Genomic DNA, 21,847 nt, shown 5'->3' with positions numbered 1-21,847 from the left:
CAAGTGACTCAATTTATACTGAGCTCAAGGTGATAGTGTTTACTGAGTCTCACCATGGTAAAGAAGTGATTCAGTTTATATGATGAGTTTCATAGTATCTACTGAGTCACCAGTGCACACCGAGTTGAAGACTACTTGGAAGTGATCAATATGGACTGAGCTTCTATGTCTACCAAATGTATGATGATGCCAAGCATTTATAGTGGATGCCAAGTATCAGAACCTCACCGAGTCAGTCTTCACAACCTGAGTGTCTTCATGTTGGCCAACTTTGTAATATTTTTGTTAACTTGTACTATGGACGACTTTGTAATTTGTATAATTGGATTGGTATATATATGTAATGTATTGTATCATATCCAAGTATGATGAAGATGTGAATATGAATGCAATGTAAGCGAATATAATCAAAGAAGAGCAGGAAGAACGAATTACAAAGGCTACAGCAGTATAAGGAGCAGCAAAGTCATATCTATCATAGCAAGGTGATTTGTACCTAAAGGAATCTCATTCAACAGACTAAGTTGCAGATCAAAGATCATCTACTATTTCATCCTAACAGGTGGATCAGTCAAATCCTTTAACAAGGTAAACCTAACAGTCTTTTGTAAATCTCTTTACCGAGTGCATACTTCATCGTATGTTTATAAATCCTTCACAAGGTGGACCTAGTAGTCCTTATTGCTCCTAATAGGGTAGATCATCAGAAGTGATCAATGTAAGCTTTAACAGGCTAACTTTATACTGGAGTACTAAAGTTTGTGGGTATCATCCCCACCCCAGTTTTACTTTCTATTTGGAAGGTTTATGGGTCACCAAATCTTTATGTCATAGTGTTATGAATGCTTTCATGTTTTTAGATTCTTATGCATGCAATTAGATAAGATTATATGTGATGGATTAAATGCTAATTGGATTGTTGGATTAAGAGTTGATATTGTTGAAGTTTTAGAAGTTACGGATTCATTCCTCCCCTCTTAGTAACTTAGCATAGTCTTGAATATTTCCAACATCAACCTTAGGTATACTATTGTCAAAATTACTCAACTCAAATGCAGTCAACTTCCCTATTAAAATGCCAAGTGTAAAAGCTTTAGTTCCTAAAGATATTACTTCTTGAATAGTTGAAACTCTAATACCATACTAATGTAACAAAGTTCTCAAATTTTTCTTATCACATCTTCTTCTTCAAGAGTTACACCAACTTCTTTGATAGCAACAACCACATCTTTGATCCTTTGATTGTACAACTCAATGTTCTCATTTTCCATCAACTTCATATCATCAAATTTCCCTTTTAGGATATCCACCTCAGCCCTCTACACATTTGAATCACTACCATAGAGAATCTTCAACTTCTCCCATATTTCATGAGTAATTTCTAGATGTTGAACATTACTGAATTTTTCATTAGAAAGATTACTTGTCTATGTTTCTTTTGCCCATACAACTTTTGCATTAGCCTTGGATGCAATGGGATTGGATTCTCTATCCCTTTATAGTTGGTGCTTCAGTTCCACTCTAAAATGAGTTTGTATTTCATGGATGTTCCCTTGTGTTATGTCTTGTTGTTCTTTCTAATGGGTTGTCTTCCTATACTCATGACCTCTCTTTTTCTTTCACAGTTACTTCTCTCCAAGTGTGCATTGGTGTTTTGATTGTAGATTTTGTCTTAGATGTTGGCCTTCATCTCAAGCTCCCTCTTCTTCCCTCATTGTGTGATATTATTATGTGCCCTTCTTATGTTGGAGACTACTATTTTGGGTTCTTTTGGTGGTGGTTTTGCTATGAGATCTGGAAAGGGAGGGGTTCCCTCCCAAGATATACTAAAACTATTAGAGTGGGGTTTTCGTTGCACCAAAAGACCGATCTATCAATGCTCGATACAACCACTCAACTTATAGTACACAACAGGCGATTGAGCCCTTGTCACAAATCTCGAGGGAAGCGCTGACAAAATTTCCAAAAATCTCCCCCTCTGTGTTACCCGATGGTCTAAGGATTTGAACCTGTAACCAAGCTTTGATACCACTTGTTAGATTGGGGTTGCCATTGCACCAAAAGATCGATCTGTCAATGCTTGATACAACCACTCAACTTATAATACACAGGAGTCGGTTAAGCCCTTGTCATGAATCTTGAGGGGAACACTAACCAAATTTCCAACAAAAACTAGTGGAAGGAGCTACACTCATGCTACTAAATCTACTACTACCATTCCTTTGAAGGTGACATTGTATTTCATTATTTTTGTGAATACCTTACAGTGGTTTGTGGCCCTAAAGTGGTGAACAATGTGGAGTTTTACCATTTTTGTGAGTTGGTTGGTATATTCACAAGACTTTGGATTTCTCTTTTGAATCATCATTGTTGGCTTACAAACTCCTAGAGAGCATTAGCCTCAGGTGACATTGATTTCTACCCTTGTGCTAAGGGTATTTTTTATTGCAAACATTTATCTTATCATACACTAGCTCTAGTGTACAAAAACACAACTCCCAAAGTCTACCTTCTCCTATATATGCCTAGTGGTAAAATTACCTTAGACGTAGCTTCTAAAGATCATGATGTGGTTTTGAAAAAGTTATGGTTTTGGGAGAATCTCTCCCTTTTTTCCAAACCTTGGACAATATTTGACCCTCTTACTAAACTATTTAATGTGTGTTCAATGTGGTCTTTCCTTTTGAATCTCCTACTCCATTTTTAGGAGATGTTTTTCTTTAAGGTCATTGGAAACTTCCTTGGCTAGTTCCTAAAGATCGATGAAGCTATGCCTACTATGGGACACTATGTTTGCTCATGCTTTAATTGATATAGACTTCTCTCAACCACTTTTGGTGGATGTAGTGTTCATGGTTGGTGAAAGGCCATGGGCTTAAATGCTTGATTATGAGAGCCTTACTTGGGTTGTCGATGTTGCTTCTCTACTTGTCACATGGCTATTGACCACACTCTCCTTTGTTGAAAAGGCATTTCTACTTGGTGGAAGGCTGCAAGTAATGATCATTTTATAGTCCATGCTTATGACTTTCTTTTAGATTCTTCATCTAAAGATTTGTAGGCTAAAAATTAAGATCAAGCCCATGCAAAAAATCTTGATGATGCCCTATTATAGATTGAGATCAGGCTTATACTACTATTGTGGGTCTTCCTCCTCCTGCAAATCTTGTTTCTTCCCCTTATCCTGCTAGTACAACTCCATCTATGCATGAGGACCTTTGTGCTCTCTCTATGTTTCCTTATGGGTACCATGTGGTTGGGAGACATTACTAACTATACCACTACTAAGGGTCAATGGATATAGAAAAATTCCTCTAGGTACTAGATTTGGAGCTTGTATTCTCACTCTCATAATTGCATAGTTATTTGATGTATTATGTATTAGATGTTACATCTATTTTTTTATGTTCATGGTTTTTATTCAAAAAAATTGATGCATTTGAGTGACCATAGCCTTGATATACATGTATCTAGTATCACCTATGTGGTGATAGACATATTTCAATTGTACATTGGTGTCAACTTAGTATTTCACTTAGTCTTTGTGTAATTCAATTAAAAAACCCCATTCATCATCTATTTATCTTAGGTCTAGGATATTTTTGTCTCAAGCCTTACCAGCAAAGATTTAATTGTAAATCATCATTTGCATAGATTGGCATCATGCATATCAATGTTTATGGTTGGTCAACATTGTCTTCAACCTCACTAGACTAGGTCTTTTATCAAACTTCATCAATTTACTAATCAACTTGTCTTTGCATATCAATGTTTGTGCTTACCAATCATTGTTTATTCCTGATTAATCAATGCCTTCATACAATATTTATTTGTTTCCAGTTCATGTTGATGGGTACTTTGTCATTGATGGGTATTGAGTGTTACAATTCATGGATGTTATTTGGATCTCCTTGAGTAATCTTGGGAAGGTGTGCTCTTGGTTCCAAGTATGTGGTTTATAGCTTGGGAATCTTTACAAGTGTTAGAAAGACTTTCACCTGTGTAGGTAAATTATGTTTTATATCTTGTTTAGATGATTAATTATTGCACTTGGTTACTCTATCACGTTGTGAGATTATTTATTATAAGAAAAAAAAATATTACAAGTTTTATCCTTATGTTCCAAGGATTCACAAGCAACATTTTAGATTAGGGTAAAAACAGGTTTTGAAGGGACCTAAAACTCTTTAACAAAAGCTAGAAGTAAGCATTAAGCACCACTAGGTTTTACAAGTACTCCCTGAGCTTTTTAGGAATGTTACCAAATTGTCTTTCTAGCTGTGCTCTCATAGCTTGTTCATGGTCTAGCTCTTTCTGAATAACCTTAACTTTTTTCTTGAGCACCACAATTTCATTGTAAAGCCAAGAATCACCTTAAATGGATGCTTCTGCTTTAAGCTTAGTAGTATGAAGGAATGATAATTTCACTTCATGAGACTCTTCCCTACACCCTTCATCAGCCCTAATCGTAGTATCAATAGTAGTTGTTTCTATATTAATCTAGATCTCAATATTAACATCTTGCTTCTTTGTACTCTCCTCTTTCTTCTCTTTACTCTGGCTATTATCCTACATGACAAGGACTGTAACCTCATTTTCCTTTCCAATAACCTTCTCCATTTTCTCCTCACTTTCATTCCTCTTAAGAGGAGAAGGAAGAACATTATGTTTCTCCTCATCATCCCCTAAAGCTTCTGAACATTAGACTCAGTTATTCTGTCCTTGCTACCTTCTACATTATCCTTGCCAGTCAAAACTCCTTTTCTCCTAGAATAACCTTCCAGGTTGGAGTCGAGGTCCCCCATTTCTGTTTTGTTATCATCATCAATAGAGTTCTCAGACTTTGTAACTTCCTCCACATTTTTCTTTTTACTCTCCCATTTGTTACCCTTTTTGATACTCTTACTGTCACTAGTACCTTCCTCACTTTTGACCTTAATTCTCTTAGAATGAGGATCATTGCTAGACACTCTCCTTTTCTTCTCCACAACTAGAGAAGGTTTAATAGCCTTGATTTCATAGAAATTTTCAATTAGTAATATTAAACCCTCATGAAGCATAGGATGGGACTCCTTCTTCCTATGGGCATGGAGGCTTTGTAGCAAAGAGTATTTCAAGTAAAACAGGAAAGAGATTCTATCTTTATGCCTAAAATGATTTAGGAAAATAAAGTGAAACTTATGGACCCTCTTAGCTCTACCATGAAGGATAGAGTACTCACGAATTTACAACAACACGTCCCTCTAGATTACCTTGATTAGTCTTAGGTTGTAGAAGTCACCACTCTTCTCTAGATTTTTCTCTTCTTCATCCGTATTTAGGAATTTCTTAAAGGCCACATTTGAGATACTAGTCTTGTTGCTGAATTTTAGTCCCTCCAAGAGAAGTCTATTAATCTCAGCTATAAATTCCTTAGATAGATTCACCGTGACCCCATGCAAAGTGACCCTTTCTTCAATCCAATTTTTGAAGAAATTCTTTGTAATATGTGGCTTATACCCATGGAGTTTCTCGATATAATCATAAATTTCCCTTTTTGTACAAGCAACATTACATGCTCATTTATACAAGTGATACAAGAATCAACATTTACAATGATAATGAGGTAGATCATGGTAGATTACTAAAAAGTCTTATAGAGCTTCCTTTGAAGAGAAAATATATAGATAAAATTAATTAGATTCCACATTATTTTCAACATATATGGGATGAATATAATCAATTAGAACGAGATCACAAGAGATAATATGATTATTTAACAATGATTTTTCCTTAAACATTATGTGGTAGTATCCAAGTCCTGTTATAGATTTGTATATCAGGCACTAACAAGACTTTGGTGCCTTATTCACCATGCTCACAATTCTTTCCTCCATATCTTAATTTAGAGAGAATATTAAGTTTTAGACCATAACATAATTACAACTCCTTGTAAGGAGGATTATTGTGAAGGGCATAATAAATATCATATGCATCACATTTTTTTCTAGAAACATAATCATCTTTACAATAGATATAGGGGAGAGGACCCAGTAGTTGAGTAGGGTCCAATAGTTGATCACCCTCTTGTGAATATTTTATCCAAACTCCCCACACATTTTTACTAAGGCCCCGTTTGTTTGTTGGAATTAACTTGGAATAGGGAAACGAGAATAGGAAAATTGGAATAAATCTATTCCAATTTTGGCCCAAAATGAGAATAAATCGAATTCTAATTTTTTTTTGGGATTCGATTTATTCTCATTTTGGGCCAAAATTGGAATAGATTTATTCCAATTTTCCTATTCCCGTTTCCCTATTCCAGGTTAATTCCAGCAAACAAATGGGGCCTAAATATTGTAATTAATTGATCTATTTGTAAATAAGAAAAAATCCAAATGTTGATAAAAAGTAGACCAATACTTGAACACATGAAAACCTAGAAATGTTATAGAAAAAATAAATGAATGAATTCATTAATAAGTGTAATAAATAACTTTTCGTTTCAAACAAAATATCATATCTATCTAATATATGTATATCACTTAAAAAATAATATGCTCACTTAAATAAATATCGATATCTTAGTGTACAAATACTATTTTCATGTGTATAACTATTGGGTTAGCAATGTATATGTACATAGTAAGTCATTTTAATAATATGTCTTATCACAAATATAAAAGGTGAATACTAATAAATGTCTTGTATTTTCACATGAAATGTGTGAGATTTTCAAAAACTTTCAGTGTTCAACTATTGGTCTCTTTGTGTTAGATATAGGGGAGAGGGACTAGTAGTCATGAGGGTTAACTTCATCAACACTTAACTATTGCATGGTATATCATAAGACATTCATTTTTTTTAGAAATGTAAAGAGGACATTGAACTACCTAAAACTAAGGTTTGAAGGTGTGACTCATCACACAACTAATTAAAATAGTGTATCTAGTGAAATGTGTCCAAAAATGACTTTTTAAACATTCAACCAAAACTTAAAAATCTCTAATAGTTAAATTTAAAAATAGCATTTGTTGTTAATAGAATATTGTATAACTATATAAAATGTAACATATATGCAACTTAAATGGACCAAGTTATTATTACTAATCATAAATATTTGGTATATACGAGTTTTATATTTAATACAAAAGGACAAATACTTCAACACAAAAAAATTAATTGATGCTATAAAAATAACATATTATTATATAAAATACAACCTATATCTAACACAAAGGGACCAATAGTTGAACACTAAAAGTTTTTGACAATCTCACACATTTCATGAGAAAATACAAGACATTTATTAATATTCACCTTTTAGATTTGTGATAAGACATATTATTAATATGATTTACTCTATACATATACATTGCTACCCCGATAATTATACACACAAGAATAGTATTTGTACACTAAGATAACGATAAAAAAAATTTATGAATAGTTCCTTTCCTATTAATTAAATATTCAAGTTACATATTCACAAAAAAAGGGTTGGAGGATACGAGATCACCCTGCAAGTTCAAACAACAAGTGGCAGAAGAATTCAATTATTCGCTAAAAAACATAAAAGCCCAAAGACTAAAGATGGGGCAACAAAACACAAAACAAGAACAAAGCCCTTGGGTTGTAAGAGCGGTGCTAGCTGAGGGAGGATCTTTGTCATCAGAACCCAAAAAATTAGCGAGGTTAGTGGATGGCTTGGGGGGATCCCATCCATTAGCAGCAATGGTAGTAGCATCATCTTTATCTTTTTTCCCTTCGGCCTAAGAGGAGAGGTAGCTAGATCCATCTAGGGAAAATCCCATTTAGGGTGCCTGTAGACAGAGGGCCAACCCACATTAGGGGCAATAGGAGGAACCACCGGGGACCAACTCGAACTTGATCTCTGTGGAGGTGAGGCCAAGCGGTGATGACCACCAAAGCCACCACTAGGAGAGCGGCATGAAGGTTGTAACTTGGGAGTATGCGAGTGACAAGATGAGCTATTACGACCTCTTCAACAATAGTGAGCAATCACCAAATAAACTATTTGGCAACACCTTGACAACCATGCAAGGGCAATCACCCTAATGAGAAAAAGTTCCTATAGATGGACCACCTCTAGCATTATTTTGTCAATTTGTACTTGAATCTGCATCATGACATTATTACAAGTATACGATGTAGCATACATAGCAACATTTATATCAAGAAAGTTGTGAGAGAATAAAATTGCATTGCGATCTTTCCAGATATTAAACAAAATCTCCATTCTGAAAGCACGTCAAATCTGAGAATACTTACATGAGAGTCTAGTCAGGTCTCCCAGAACAACCGTATGCTTGGAAAAGGCCTCTAGGAAAAAGGGTTTGAAGAAAGCATGAATCTAGTGATAGTAATTTTGGGCTCGCCTATAGAACCAAAAAATATGCGAGAAGCTTTCTGGCTATCCACAAAAAGGACATTTGGGGTCTGAGATACCCAAGTGCCAGAGCTGAGGGCCCAAAGGTAGCCCCTAGAAGATAATACACTAGGAAAAGTGAGCTCAGTGATAGCTTTCCAAACCATGGAAAATCTAAGACTCTAAGTCTTGTGCGAGGACAGTAAATGCAACGATGGTTGAGGGTCTCAACCATAGGAAGGTGGGGATCCAACCACCGATAACCCATCTTCGGTTTATAACTAGACAAAGGAGTGATAGGATACCACTTCCAGTCCTTCCACCATGGGCGAGAAGATTGAATGTCAAGTTTGTGCAACATATGGGGAGAGAGGCACTATAGAAACTAGAAGATCAACTATCTGTCGATCCAAATGGTTAAGTTGGAACTTCACTTGCAAGTCCTCCCATGAGCAAAGACTCATGGTAACTCTGAAAAAGATATCTTTGGGTGTCTTGATTCCCCGTCTAAATAAGCACAAAGTGCTAGCTCCTTGAATTTTGGCAAGGGGCGCACCTTGGATAGAAAACAAAGGTGACCACTACAAGTTTTGACGGTTCATAGAGAGCTCATCTCTAAACCCATTGCCTACCTAGTGAAGCCAAGGCTTAATGGCTTCCCAAGCTTTCCAAATGCTTTTAGCAAAAAAAGTACCCTAAATTTGCACTAGTTTAGTAGTCAAAAGAAGGGTTTGAAAGCCAATCCCCTTCTAGGGTAGTTGGTTAACCAAAAAGCCTGAAGAAATGCAGTGACACAACAAAATTTTCCAAGCCTCATCGCCAGTAAGAGCTTGAATGACCCATTTTGCACAAAGGGAAATGCCTTGCTTTTGAGTAGAAAGTAGCCCAAGACCACTAGAGTCTTTGGGAAAACAAAAAAAATTGCAAGCCACTTTGTGGAAGCCATGATGTGATGCATCAGAGGCCCAAAGGAAGTTTCTCAAAAGGCATTCAAGCTTGAGGTATGAAGCTTTTGACAGGGCCCATCAAGAGGAATAATAAACATGTGTAGCAGGAAACACGTTTGAGCAAATCTAAAATTTCCTAGTGAGGGAAAAAGGTTTGGTGATCCAATGATCTAACTTCTCAATCTGAGCCAGGACTACATTCCATAGCTCCAAAGGGGAGGCTTGAAAGCCAAAGGGGATGCCTAGAAAGCGAAAAATTTCTCCATGCTACACCCATTTTTGCTCATAGAATTGAAGCCATTGGAGGCTTGACAAGAAAGATTGTCTATATAAAATGATCTCGTGCCATTGAATAGTGGACCTTGAGGTGAGACAAAAAGTATCCAAGCATTGCAAGACATTGGCAATATTGTGCTCATCTTCCAGAAGTGTGAAGAAAGAATCATCTACAAAATGGCCATTCACAAGCTACGCAGTGGAATTAGGGAGGGAGATGCCACACACAAAGACCAAACAAATGACATTAGCAAGAAGATAGTCAAACCCTTTAGCAACTAGAACATAAAGAGAAGGCACCAAAGGACATCCTTGATGAATAAATTTGTAAAGTGAAAAAGCTTCAAACTATCATCCATTAATGGTAATACAAGTAGAAGCATCCTCGAAAATTATTTGAATTGACTGTAGAAAAATAGGACCGAACCCCAGGGCTTGTAGCATGGCCAAAATCAAAGGCCATTCAATCTGGTCACAGGCTTTAGCAAAGTCAATCTTAAGGAACAAGGCCTATTGCTTAGATTGACAAGGCCACTCCATACCTTCCCAAACAACAATAATATTATCCATAATATATCTCGACTTAATGAAGCCAATTTATTCAGGGCAAACAATTTACGGTAGTAGATGGATGATTTTAAGGGAGAGGGCCTTGGCAATGATTTTGTAAGAGACCTTCAATAGAGTGATGGGCCTCTAGTTGCATATGTCTTTCGAATCCCCAAATTTACGTATGAACTTAATATTGCCCTTATTAATTATGTTTCCTAAGGAATGAGCATTATAGGCTTCAAGATAGACTTTATGTGGATTAGGACCAATCTCATTCCATAAGACCTTGTAAAATTCACAAGGGAAGCCATCAAACCCAAGGGCTTTATCATCAGCCATGGAGAGGACAACCTCTTTGAGATCAACAAGCATAAGCTTCTACTCACAAAAGGCATACTGCTTAGGGGAAAGCCTGTTAAGAGTGGCAGCAACACAGGCTTGTAGAGCTTGGTCACACATAGTAAAAGGATCATGCACAGTGAAAACCTTTTCATAGTGGTACACAAAAGCTTTTAGAATATTAGGAAGATTCGAAAAAATTTGATGGTCCTCCCTAATACGCTTAATGCCAACAATAGAGTGGCAAGGCCGTAGGGCATTGGAAAAATTCTTAGAAGCCTAATCTCCAACCTCCAACCAATGGAGGTTGGCTTTGATCTGAGCTCGCCAAGCTGCATAACTATTTGCAACTTGTTTTTAGTGATGAATATTAGAAAGTTGAACCTATAATTATGTTTCAAACAAATTCATGGAAAGAGCTTCAAAGGTCGTACAAAGATATTTTATGGTGGCTTCATAAGATTGTCTGTGGTACTTGGTCAAATGTCACCTGCAAATGCAAAGAAATCTCACAATATGATTAATGGCATCATTCCACCATGTAATCCACCCAATTGAGGTATGGGTTCTAGACTCAAGGTTCTAGACATGAAGAATGTGGGCAATAGTGGGTGCATGTGACAACAAGGAAGTATTGAGATAAAACTAGGTTTTACAAGTACAGGGTTGGGTTGTGTGATAGATAACAGAAAAAAAGAATGGGGAAATGATCTGACAATGTCACATCTAGTAAAGGGATGACAAGTAACTCATGTTCTTGGGAAAAAGAAAAGAAGGAATGAGTCATAAGCATGGCGTAGTTCAGTCTCTTAAACACCATGTTAGATACCACTCAAAATTTGGACCAAGTATGCCAAACCCCACCAGACCGGTGGTGGTTAGCATTGGGATAAAAAAGGACCAGCTTGTTACATATGTAGAACCAGGTTTCTCTTTTGCTAGCTGACCATTGAAAAGGCAAAATCCCTTCCTTATCAATAGCAAACTCAACCATATTAAAGTCCCCACAAAAATCCCAAGTGGCAGGTGACAAGTGATCTGCCAACTAGTGCCATAGGTGTGAGTGCTAAACCACATCATGGGAGCATAAATGTTAACAATACTAAAAGAATGATTCTGAAAAGACAACAAGATCCAAAAAATTATTTGCATGGGGTTAGAACCATGCAAAATAACAGAAGAAAGTAAATGAGGGGAGAGAAGAGTGACTACACTACCTCGGCCAACCTCATGTTGGGAAGCAAACATGACACTATCTAACCAAATAATAGGACATGTTGAGTTGAGAAGAAACCAAACAACTTTAACCTCTTGAGGGCAAAGAATGTCAAGAATACCAAGCCGACACTTGGTATCACAAATAAAGCATTTTCTAACGATTTTTGTTAGCCCTGACACATTCTATGAGAGACAATTCATTGTAACATAGCTTGCATGTCATCCTTGTCCCTAAGAGAGGAAAAGTTGTTATGTAGAAACATAGAGGAATCGAACAAGGGATCACCAAGAGAGGTGACCTGCCATATCTTTTCTCCATTATCAAAAACCTCATCTCAGCCTTCTGGGCTATGTGAACGATGAAGGGATCATGATGAAATCATCAAAGGCACTTGTGGCACTTGAACCCACATGGGGTGAGACTTTGGGGTATGAACATCTGCCACCCCTTGAGCACCAGTGTTTGAAATGAGCAAAGGCATGAGCAAAGGGACTGATGAAACTGGTGGCACCAAATTTGAGATGGGTCAACCATTATTCGAAGGCAAAGATCTTGCCTTAAATGTTGCAAAGCCTTTGCCCTTCTTTACAACAATACTCCATTTATTACAACAATAGTCCATTCATCCTTTTTGGTGTTCGGAGCCGGTTTGGCTTCTGGGGCATGCTGATGATTGCATTCTAGCAAGGGACAATCCTTAATATTGTGTTTTGCAGAGTGGCATCTATAGCAAGTGTTCAAGAGATTCATGTAAAGTGCCTTCTGGGTGAAGGTGATACCACCTATCTAGATTTCCACATATTCCTTGAGGGCCCTGGATAGGTCAACCTCAACACAAACCCTATGTTGAGGATGAGCATTAAAAAACTTGTCAGGTTGAACGCAAATGACCTTTTTGACAATTTGTGCAATAGCTTGCAAGAAGTACCAACATGGAATGAGAAGCCTAAGGAACTGGACCCAAATGGGGACCTTAAGTTTGAGGTCATCAGAGGTGACAAAATTATGATACCATCTCTAAAAGACAAGCATAGAAGACTTGATAGACCAGGGGCCTCGAACAAATACATGCACAGCTTGGCTAGGGTTGCCCAAACGAAAAAGTCCTTGGTAAAGCTTTGGACCCCCTCAAGGCTATCCAAACGTTGGAAACCCATCCTGTAGTATGCTTTCAGAAGGAGTGCAACCCACAAAATAACCTATCAAGATTTGTTGTTCTAACCATGCACATGCACTATCAAATTCCTTGACATTCAAAACAATATCAGGAGGGCGATTACCTCATGAAACTGTAATACCCCTCCTTTGCTATCATTATAGACTTAATTATTAAAGTTCTATATGACTCTTCTATAGATGTGTTATCCCTTATTTGATATTTGAAATGCAATACTTTGATATGTTGAGTAATTGATTATGTCAGGTTGTAACAAATTTGTATTTGTAGTGATGATGTTTTAATTTCTCTTAGTTAGTTAATCAAATTACTTTTGTGACAAAGTCATATGGCGTATCTTAGAAAGATGTTTATTATTTCCTCATGGTGATGAGATGTTCATGTTAGAATATGATGTTATTTATATTTAGAATTTACTATTATACTTACCCCATACTTGCATCTGTATGGTGTGTGTGTCTGTTTTACATTTATGTTGACGTGCTTGATATGGTTGAGGGAGGGAGTCGTAGTCACCTGCTAGTCGGGATCTACATGATGTACCACTCTATGTCATTGTCTATTTAGCTTATATATATATATCTTTTATACAAGTATCAGGCATCGACTTCCCTGAATTGTTAGGATGAGCATGCCCTATCGCAATAACTCAATGTAAGAATGGGGAGATAATGGTCGGGTCCAATCCTAACCATAGCCTAATTACTTGCCTTGAGAAGGAGGACATGTATTTGACTTTCCACCCTTTTTAAACCCACAAGTTTATTTTTGCCTATGTTGTTTAATTTTGAGTTTTGGTCTGTTTTGGTAATGTTGTTTTATGTGGATTTGACTATGTGATTTATTTGGTATATATATGATTTAGTTATAATATTTGAGTTAATCATATAATATTGAGAATTATTAAATATTATTTGATTAAAAATAAAATATTAAAATAGGAAAATATTTAATTATTTAGAAATTAATTAAATATGTGCTTCAATTTAAAAGATTAAATTAAAAAATCTAATTTAAGAAGTTGCATTAGAAAAATAGTTAAAAGATTAAAGATTTAATATTGCTATACTATAATTATACAATTAATAATAATTAAATTGGAGTTGCATTTAAATAATGAGCTTTAATTATTATTAATTTAAATAATAAACTATGCTTTAAATAGTGTTTGCACTAATTAATAAAGTGGAGGAAAAGAAAAGAAAAGAATATCTTAATTTAAAAGCTCTCTAAGTGTGCATGAAAGGATTAAATAATAAAAGTAATTATTATTAAACAAAGTTAGTGCCTTTTGAAATATTGGAGAACATAAACCCTAGTTAGGGTCATGATTCTTTATAAGGGGGTTGGTAGTTCATTTGAGAGACACAGGTTTTGGGTAGCAAAATTTGGAATTGGATCAAAAGAATTGTTGAAAGTTTCAGATGGTTTGAATTTGCACACATTCATAGATTGTCTCGGATTTTAGCTATTGTTTTGAGGTAGGGTTTGAAAACCCATTGTAGAATTTTATTGAAAGATTTGTCTACTTCAAGTCTTCCTGGGTGCTTGCATAATGCTTATTAATTTACTATATTAATTTTTGAATAAAGAATTATGTCGTAGATTTTGAAAGAAAAACATATTGATGGAATTAAATCATATGGATGAAAGCTATGTGTTTTCTTATATTCTATTTATAGTCTTGTGATGTTTATTTTTGTGATGGTTTTCTTTGTGGGTTGTTTAGTTGGCCAAGCTAGGATGTGCACCAGAGATGTTTCCATATTTCTTTTATGATTATTTAACTGGATGTCATGATGTATTTTAGGATTCAAATTGAGATGTATTTGATAAGATTTCTTTTGATGAGTATTTATGAGAACTTGAGTTTTGTGAACTAATGTTATTTTTGGGTTGCCTATTAAGGAACCGAATTTGATCAGTATCACTTTTGTAGTATGGGACACAAATGTGTTTTGTGAGATTTGGGAAGGTCGTCTATGTGCATGTCTATGGGATTTACTTGCAATGGGGTCAAGGCCCAAAGAGGCTATTAGGGTAACTAATTATAAGTTGTGTAATAAGTGATAACATAGTTAAAAAAATATTTAGAAAATATTAAAAATATAAATTAGATATTATGCCTCGCCCATGCCTTGAACGGTTGTATAGGCTAGGGATGGGAATGGGATGATAACTAGTGAGAGGTATGACTAGTTTGCCTCGTCTTCATGAGAGGCTATTCTAGTTCCATATGTGTCACATTGAGGGTCTGAGGTCCAGAGTGACTAGTTCAAGGTAACTCAACGCTTGAGGGTTCGAGGTTTAGTGAGAGACTAGTGCAGGGTTAACTCAAGTAGTTGTTAGGATTAACCTTAGATAGAAATAATAGTTACATGCAAATATAACCAATATCAGGAAAATAATAAATCACACATAAGAGAATACAAGACACCAATATTTAACGTGGTTCACCCAATCCTTGGGCTACGTCCACCAACAACAAGTCCAATATTATTATTATTATCCAGTGATTACAGTTTGCAATCCCTTACAGCTCAATATCATTGCAAGAAGCTACAATATCACCATTATATTATGAAATCCCTAACCCTAAGTCTTTTTATACAAGCTCTTTACCACTTACACAACTAGGGCTAGAATTAGTCGTCCAATAGGAAAATAGTAGCCCACAACTTTTACAATATAAGGTCATTTTTGGCTTCGGGGGCATTGCCTTTGAAAACCCTTGTAAGGGCATTGCTCTTCAACCCCACCTTATACTACGACAGGGAGTGCACTTGTGGTATTGCCCCTTGATCTCATCTTGGGAGCGCTGCCCCCAAACCCCTGTAGAAATAATATGGGGAGAAAATTGCGCTGAATAAAACTCCAAGTTTGATTAGGCTCCACATCACAATAATAGTTTGACCATGTGATGACACTCCCTAGTATGTAGCCCGAGTCTCCTTCGTGGTTTTTAACAATATTTTCCTCTAATGGTGTACTTGTTGGATATTACTTTTGATGGTGTATTTATTGTGAGTTGTTACTTATTGATTGGATGTTGTTTATTGTTAATAGTTGACTTTTATTGATGAGTGTCATCTATTTATTGGTGGTGTACTTATTGTTGGATGTTATTATTATTAGTGATTTACTGTTATTGATGACGATTATTATCTCTTGATTATTGTTCTTGAACATGAGACTTTTGACTTATGGTGGATATCTTTCATTGACTTTATCTTGATTTTGATACGGTACTGTATTTGGTATATGGATGTTGACTTGGTGTGTGATGTTAGTATTAGAATGAGTGTCCTTTTGATTTTGATTATCTCTTCTTCTTGAGTAGTTTGTGTTACCCTTGAGGTAGATTTGACTCTCAGGATTCCTCGTCTAGGATTGTTTTATGATTTGATTATCTGTGTATGGATCATACATTGTCTCTCATGCATGGTGGGTAGTCTTATCTTATCTTGGAGACACAAATGTGTTTTGTGAATTTTGGGAAGGTAGTCTATGTGCATATCTATGGGAGTGGCTTGCAATGGGGGTTTGAGCCCAAAGAAGCTGCTAGGGTAACTCATTGTAAGTTGTGTAATAAGTGATAACATAGTAATTAAAATATTTAGAAAACATTAAAAAGATAAGTTAGATATTTTTCCTTGCCCATGCCTTGAGCACTTGTATAGGCTAAGGATGGGGAGGGGATGATACCTAGCAAGAGGTATGACTAGTTTGCCTCATCTTCATGAGAGGGTATTCTGGTTCTGCATGTGTCACATTGAGGGTTTGAGGTCCAGAGTGACCAATCTAGGGTAACTCAACTCTTGAGGGTCCGAGGTCTAGTGAGAGACCAATCTAGGGTAACTCAAGCAGTTTGACCATGTGGTGACACTCCCTAATATGTAGTCTGAGTCTCCTTCATGGCTTTTTATATTTGCCTCTAGTTACTTTTGATGGTGTATTTATTGTGAGTTGTTACTTATTGATTGGATGTCATTTATTGTTGATAGTTGACTTTTATTGATGAGTGACAACTATTTATTGGTGGTGTACTTATTTTTGGGTGTTATTGTTGGCGATTTTTTTTTATTGATGACGATTATTATTAGTTGATTATTGTTCTTGGACGTGTGACTTTTGACTTAAGGTGGATATATTTTATTGGCTTTATCTTGATTTTGGTATGGTATTGTATTTGGTATATGGATGTTGACTTGGCGCGTGATGTTGGTATTGTAATGAGTGTCCTTTTGATTTTGATTATCTCTTCTTCTTGAGTAGTTTGTGTTACCCTTGAGGAAGATTTGGCTATTAGGATTCCTCGCCTATGATTGTTTCATGATTTGATTATATGTGTGTAGATCGTACATTATCTCTCCTAGATGGTGGGAGTGGGAACCTGATTAGGTGACTATGTGGTCGGGAGGTAGTGTCATCTTACCATTTGAGTCCCCCTCATATTAACGAATGTTGGATGCTCGTTGGTGCAGTTGTATCATTATCATTCTTATCTTATCCTGAAGACTTGGTCGGGAGGTAGTGTCATCTTACCATTTGAGTCCCCCTCATATTAACGAATGTTGGATGCTCGTTGGTGCAGTTGTATCATTATCATTCTTATCTTATCGTTGGTGTGTGATGTTGGTATTGTAATGAGCATCCTTTTGATTTTGATTATCTCTTCTTCTTGAGTAGTTTGTGTTACCCTTAAGGAAGATTTGGCTATTAGGATTCCTCGCTTATGATTGTTTCACGATTTGATTATATGTGTGTAGATCGTACATTATCTCTCCTGGATGGTGGGAGTGGGAACCTGATTAGGTGACTATGTGGTCGGGAGGTAGTGTCATCTTACCATTTGAGTCCCCCTCATATTAACGAATGTTGGATGCTCGTTGGTGCAGTTGTATCATTATCGTTCTATTCAGTTGATGATGTATGCTATCATGTATCTTGTATTTTGATGTGCTTGTATCTATTCTCACATACCCTACGACATGTGCAGTGGATGTTATTCATTAGATATATTTTCATTGTATTAGTTGTATTCATGCATTTTCTTATGAGATGATGTATCTGTTATTTCTTTATAATCATGAATATGTACTTGAGACTTAAACTAATGTATATAAACTTCTTAAATGTGACGCAACATAAAGGAACCTTTGAGGAATGGAATTTGTGTTTGTATTGCTTTTGTGTAAATATCGTGTTTGGGTATATTGCTTTCACATTGTTACTTTGATGTTGTTTGAACTTATTAAAAAAAAAGATAGTTCAGTAAACATTGTAATGTGTTAGGTTTATTTCTCTTGGGTTCTCGAGTGAGGCATTACAGAAACACGTTGGAAACGAATTTGCGAGGGCGGTTGTTCAGCGGAACCATTTTCACCAATAGCAACAACTCCACCACCAACATCAACTGCTAGGCCAGAGAAGGCCGAGGCCATTATAACCCAAAATAAATCCCACAGTAAATGCGTCATGACAGGTGATAGAAATGAAAGGATTTAAATAAAAGCTGTACAAACCCTAGCAAAGTGCAAATATCGATATTTATTAAGTGAGCATCTAATTTTATTAAGCGAGCATATTATTTTTAAGTGACACACATATATTAGATAGATATAACATTTTGTTTGAAACAAAAGGTTATTTATTACACTTATTAATGAATTCATTTATTTTTTAATCAACATTTGGATTTTTTCTTATTTACAAAAAGATCAATTAATTATAATATATAGTAAAAATGTGTGGGAAGTTTGGATAAAATATTCACAAGAGGGTAATCGACTATTGGACCTTGCTCAACTATTGGATCCTCTCCCCTAGGTTGCATTTTATATAATAATGTGTTATTTTTTATAACAACAATTAATTTTTTTGTGTTGAAGTATTTGTCCTTTTGTATTTAATATAAAACTCATATATAACAAATATTTATGATTAGTAATAATTATTTGGTCCATTTAAGTTGCATATATGTTATATTTTATGTTATTATACAATATTCTATTCACAACAAATGATATTTTTAAATTCAACTATTAGAGATTTTTAGATTAAGCTTTGGTTGAATGTTTAAAAAATCATTTTTTGGACACATTTCACTAGGTACGTTATTTTAACAAGTTGTGTGACGAGTCACACCTTAAAACCTCTGTTGTAGGTAGTTCAATATTTACTTTACATTTCTTAAAAATGAAGGTATTACGATATCCTATGCAATGGTTACATGTTGACAAAGTTAGCCCTCACCACTACTTGTTCCTCTCCCCTAAATGATATCTTAGGGATGTTATGTGAAATGAATTGACTCCATGAAGTCCAAAACCCACATTTAAGATCTTAAACTTCTCACCACAACAAGGGTAACATATAGTATAACATTGATACTAGTTATAAGGATATTTTCAAAATAGACACTTCTAACACTTTGTGGAAATTTGAACCATCCGAATTTTCTTCTTTCTTTCAATCCTATAAAACAAATTTGATATTCTAATACAATTTTTACAAGCAATCAAACAAATTTGATATTTTAAAACAAATTTCTACACGCAATCTATGTGAACTTGTTGCAAGCAAAATGTGGATGGTCCCACAAGTGAAGCTTCATTGGTTGGAGTCACACAGAACTCCCAAGAATTTTAATTAAGATGGGCTTTTTCATTCTTAGTGCAATGGAAGAGCAAGTTGGAGCAAAGGTAAGGATTACGACTGAGAAGCATGATGAAGTGTGAGATGAATGGAAATTAGGAGCCACACTTCAGCTATCGAGATAAATCCTTGTGACTGAATTTACTTTACATGTTAACAAAGTTAGCTCTCACCACTACTCGTCCCTCTCCCCTAAATGATACCTTAAGAATGTTAGGTGAAATGAATTGACTCTATGAAATCCAAAGCCCACATTTAAGATCTTAAACTTCTCACCACAACAAGAGTAACATATAGTATAACATTGATAGTAGTTATAAGGATATTTTCAAAATAGACACTTTTAACACTTTGTGGAAACTTGAACCATCTAAATTTTCTTCTTTCTTTCAATCCTATAAAACAAATTTGATATTTTAATACAATTTTTACAAGCAATCAAACAATTTTGATATTTTAAAACAAATTTCTACACGCAATCTGTGTGAACTTGTTGCAAGCAAAATGCGGATGGTCCCACAAGCGAAGCTTCATTGGCTGGAGTCACACGGAACTCCCGGGAATTTTAATTCAGATGGGCTTTTTCATTCTTTGTGCAAGGGGCAGAGCAAGTTGGAGCAGAAGTAAGCATTACGGCCAAGAAGCACGATGAAATGCGAGATGAATGGAAATTAGGAGCCACACTTCAGCTATCGAGATAAGTCCCTGTGACTGAAGTTGCAGTCCACAATTAAGAAAAACGAGAAATGGGTATCGTGAGCGTCGTAGTGAATGTTGTGGGTCTGCTGGCCACGATTTCAGTAGGTGCAAATGTCTTTGCTTTCAGGAGATACCGGAAGAAATTTCTTGCCCCAATTGATAATCCCTTTGACGAGTCGAAGGAGGTGCTCGCTACATTTGATATTCATAAACCTGGTAATTACACTTAACCTTAAGTTTCGCTCAAACATAGTTTTCCTTAATTGGATGTGGTATTTTGAATTTCTATAGGAGATGTATTCTTCTCGATGCATTTTGAATTTTTTGTTGCGTTGCAGAAGAAGATGGGGGCTTCTTCTTTGGCTTGGCAACTGCCCCTGCTCATGTTGAAGACAATCTGGATGATGCCTGGCTTGAATTTGCCCAGGACGAAAACCAGGATTCGAACTCACAATCTTCTACAGAGCAGCCGGAACGTGTTGAAGAATCAGCGTTGCAACTCGATGCTGCCGGAAAAAGGAAGAAACTTTTGAAAGTGGGCATGGAAGCCCTGATGAGAAACTTTAACAAATTATCCGAAGAAGAGGAGGAAAGCCATAACGTTGCTGCGTGGCACAATGTTTATCATCCGTAAGCACTCAAACTTTCAGTTCTCTCGCTTGAGGAGTTACTTTGTGGCATCTCCCTCTAACTTCGGGAGCTTTAACTGAAGCTATACTGATTTAAATCCAATGAGTGCTACATGAAGAATGAGAGAAGACTGAAAGGATATTCTGAACCGCCATTCATGAAATATGGGTCATGAAGATTGACCCAATATTAATGCAGCCGACTCTTGAATGATATTATGCAATGATGCACTGGAAAAATTGAGGTTTTTGTCATTAAGCAGAGAAGAATAATTCTGCCCCTGGTTTACAGGACACTTAAAAAGTGTCACTAAGATTAACCGGAGATTAGCATAGCTGGCTCCTGAAATATTATCAATTAATAATGCACTGGAAACACCAATTATATAAAAATAAAAATGTTTGTGATTTTACAGGGAAGAACGTTTGCGCTTCTGGTCTGAACCAGATACAGAACTCCGTCTTGCGAAAGATACAGGAGTAACTGTTTTCCGGATGGGAGTTGATTGGACAAGGATCATGCCTTCGGAGCCCGTTGACGGCATTGAAAAATCGGTAGGACATAAATTACAAGATGAATTGCGAATTGGCTATCCGGCCAACAAAATGGATGTATAGTAGAATTTATTTATAGTTTAGAAATTATAAAACTGTTATATTATAATTTTAATTTAATATTAAATAATAATAAAATGTCCATTCTTTCTGCTGGATAGACGCTTCCATACAATTGGACATTTGTTGGACAGATGGTGGTCATGTTTTTAAAGGCAAAGTGTCAGGTTACTGCATGCATTCACAGTCCATGAATGCACTGCAAGGGTTAATAGATGATATTGGATAGAGCCCTTTCGCTTATAGTAGGGTAAGTTTGTTCAAATCTCTGATACACATTATTAATAACTAGGAGAAGAAAGAGAGCTAAGGGCATAATATAACATGCATAGAGGAGGGGTAACAATTCGGAGAAATTGAGGGCTTCTT

The 21,847-nt window shown here is 35.9% G+C and overlaps 1 protein-coding gene across 1 annotated transcript in view; it reads left to right on the top strand.

Moving 5' to 3' along the window:
• The first annotated feature begins 20,128 nt into the window (after positions 1-20,128).
• SFR2 (Glycosyl hydrolase superfamily protein) overlaps positions 20,129-21,847 on the top strand; it is a 33,960-nt gene continuing 32,241 nt past the window's right edge. Inside the window, exons 1-3 of the mRNA XM_089793522.1 lie at positions 20,129-20,450; positions 20,573-20,864; positions 21,280-21,418. Of these exons, the coding sequence (XP_089649648.1) occupies positions 20,282-20,450; positions 20,573-20,864; positions 21,280-21,418 (600 nt within the window). The 5' untranslated portion in view covers positions 20,129-20,281. The remainder of the gene's footprint in view (positions 20,451-20,572; positions 20,865-21,279; positions 21,419-21,847) is intronic.

The sequence above is a fragment of the Cupressus sempervirens genome, chromosome 7 (assembly GCF_028749045.1).
Source record: "Cupressus sempervirens isolate cs-2001-9-10 chromosome 7, ASM2874904v1, whole genome shotgun sequence".
NCBI lineage: Eukaryota > Viridiplantae > Streptophyta > Pinopsida > Cupressales > Cupressaceae > Cupressus > Cupressus sempervirens.
Note: the sequence above shows the minus strand (reverse complement) of the source record. Positions and strands in the feature narration are given on the sequence as shown.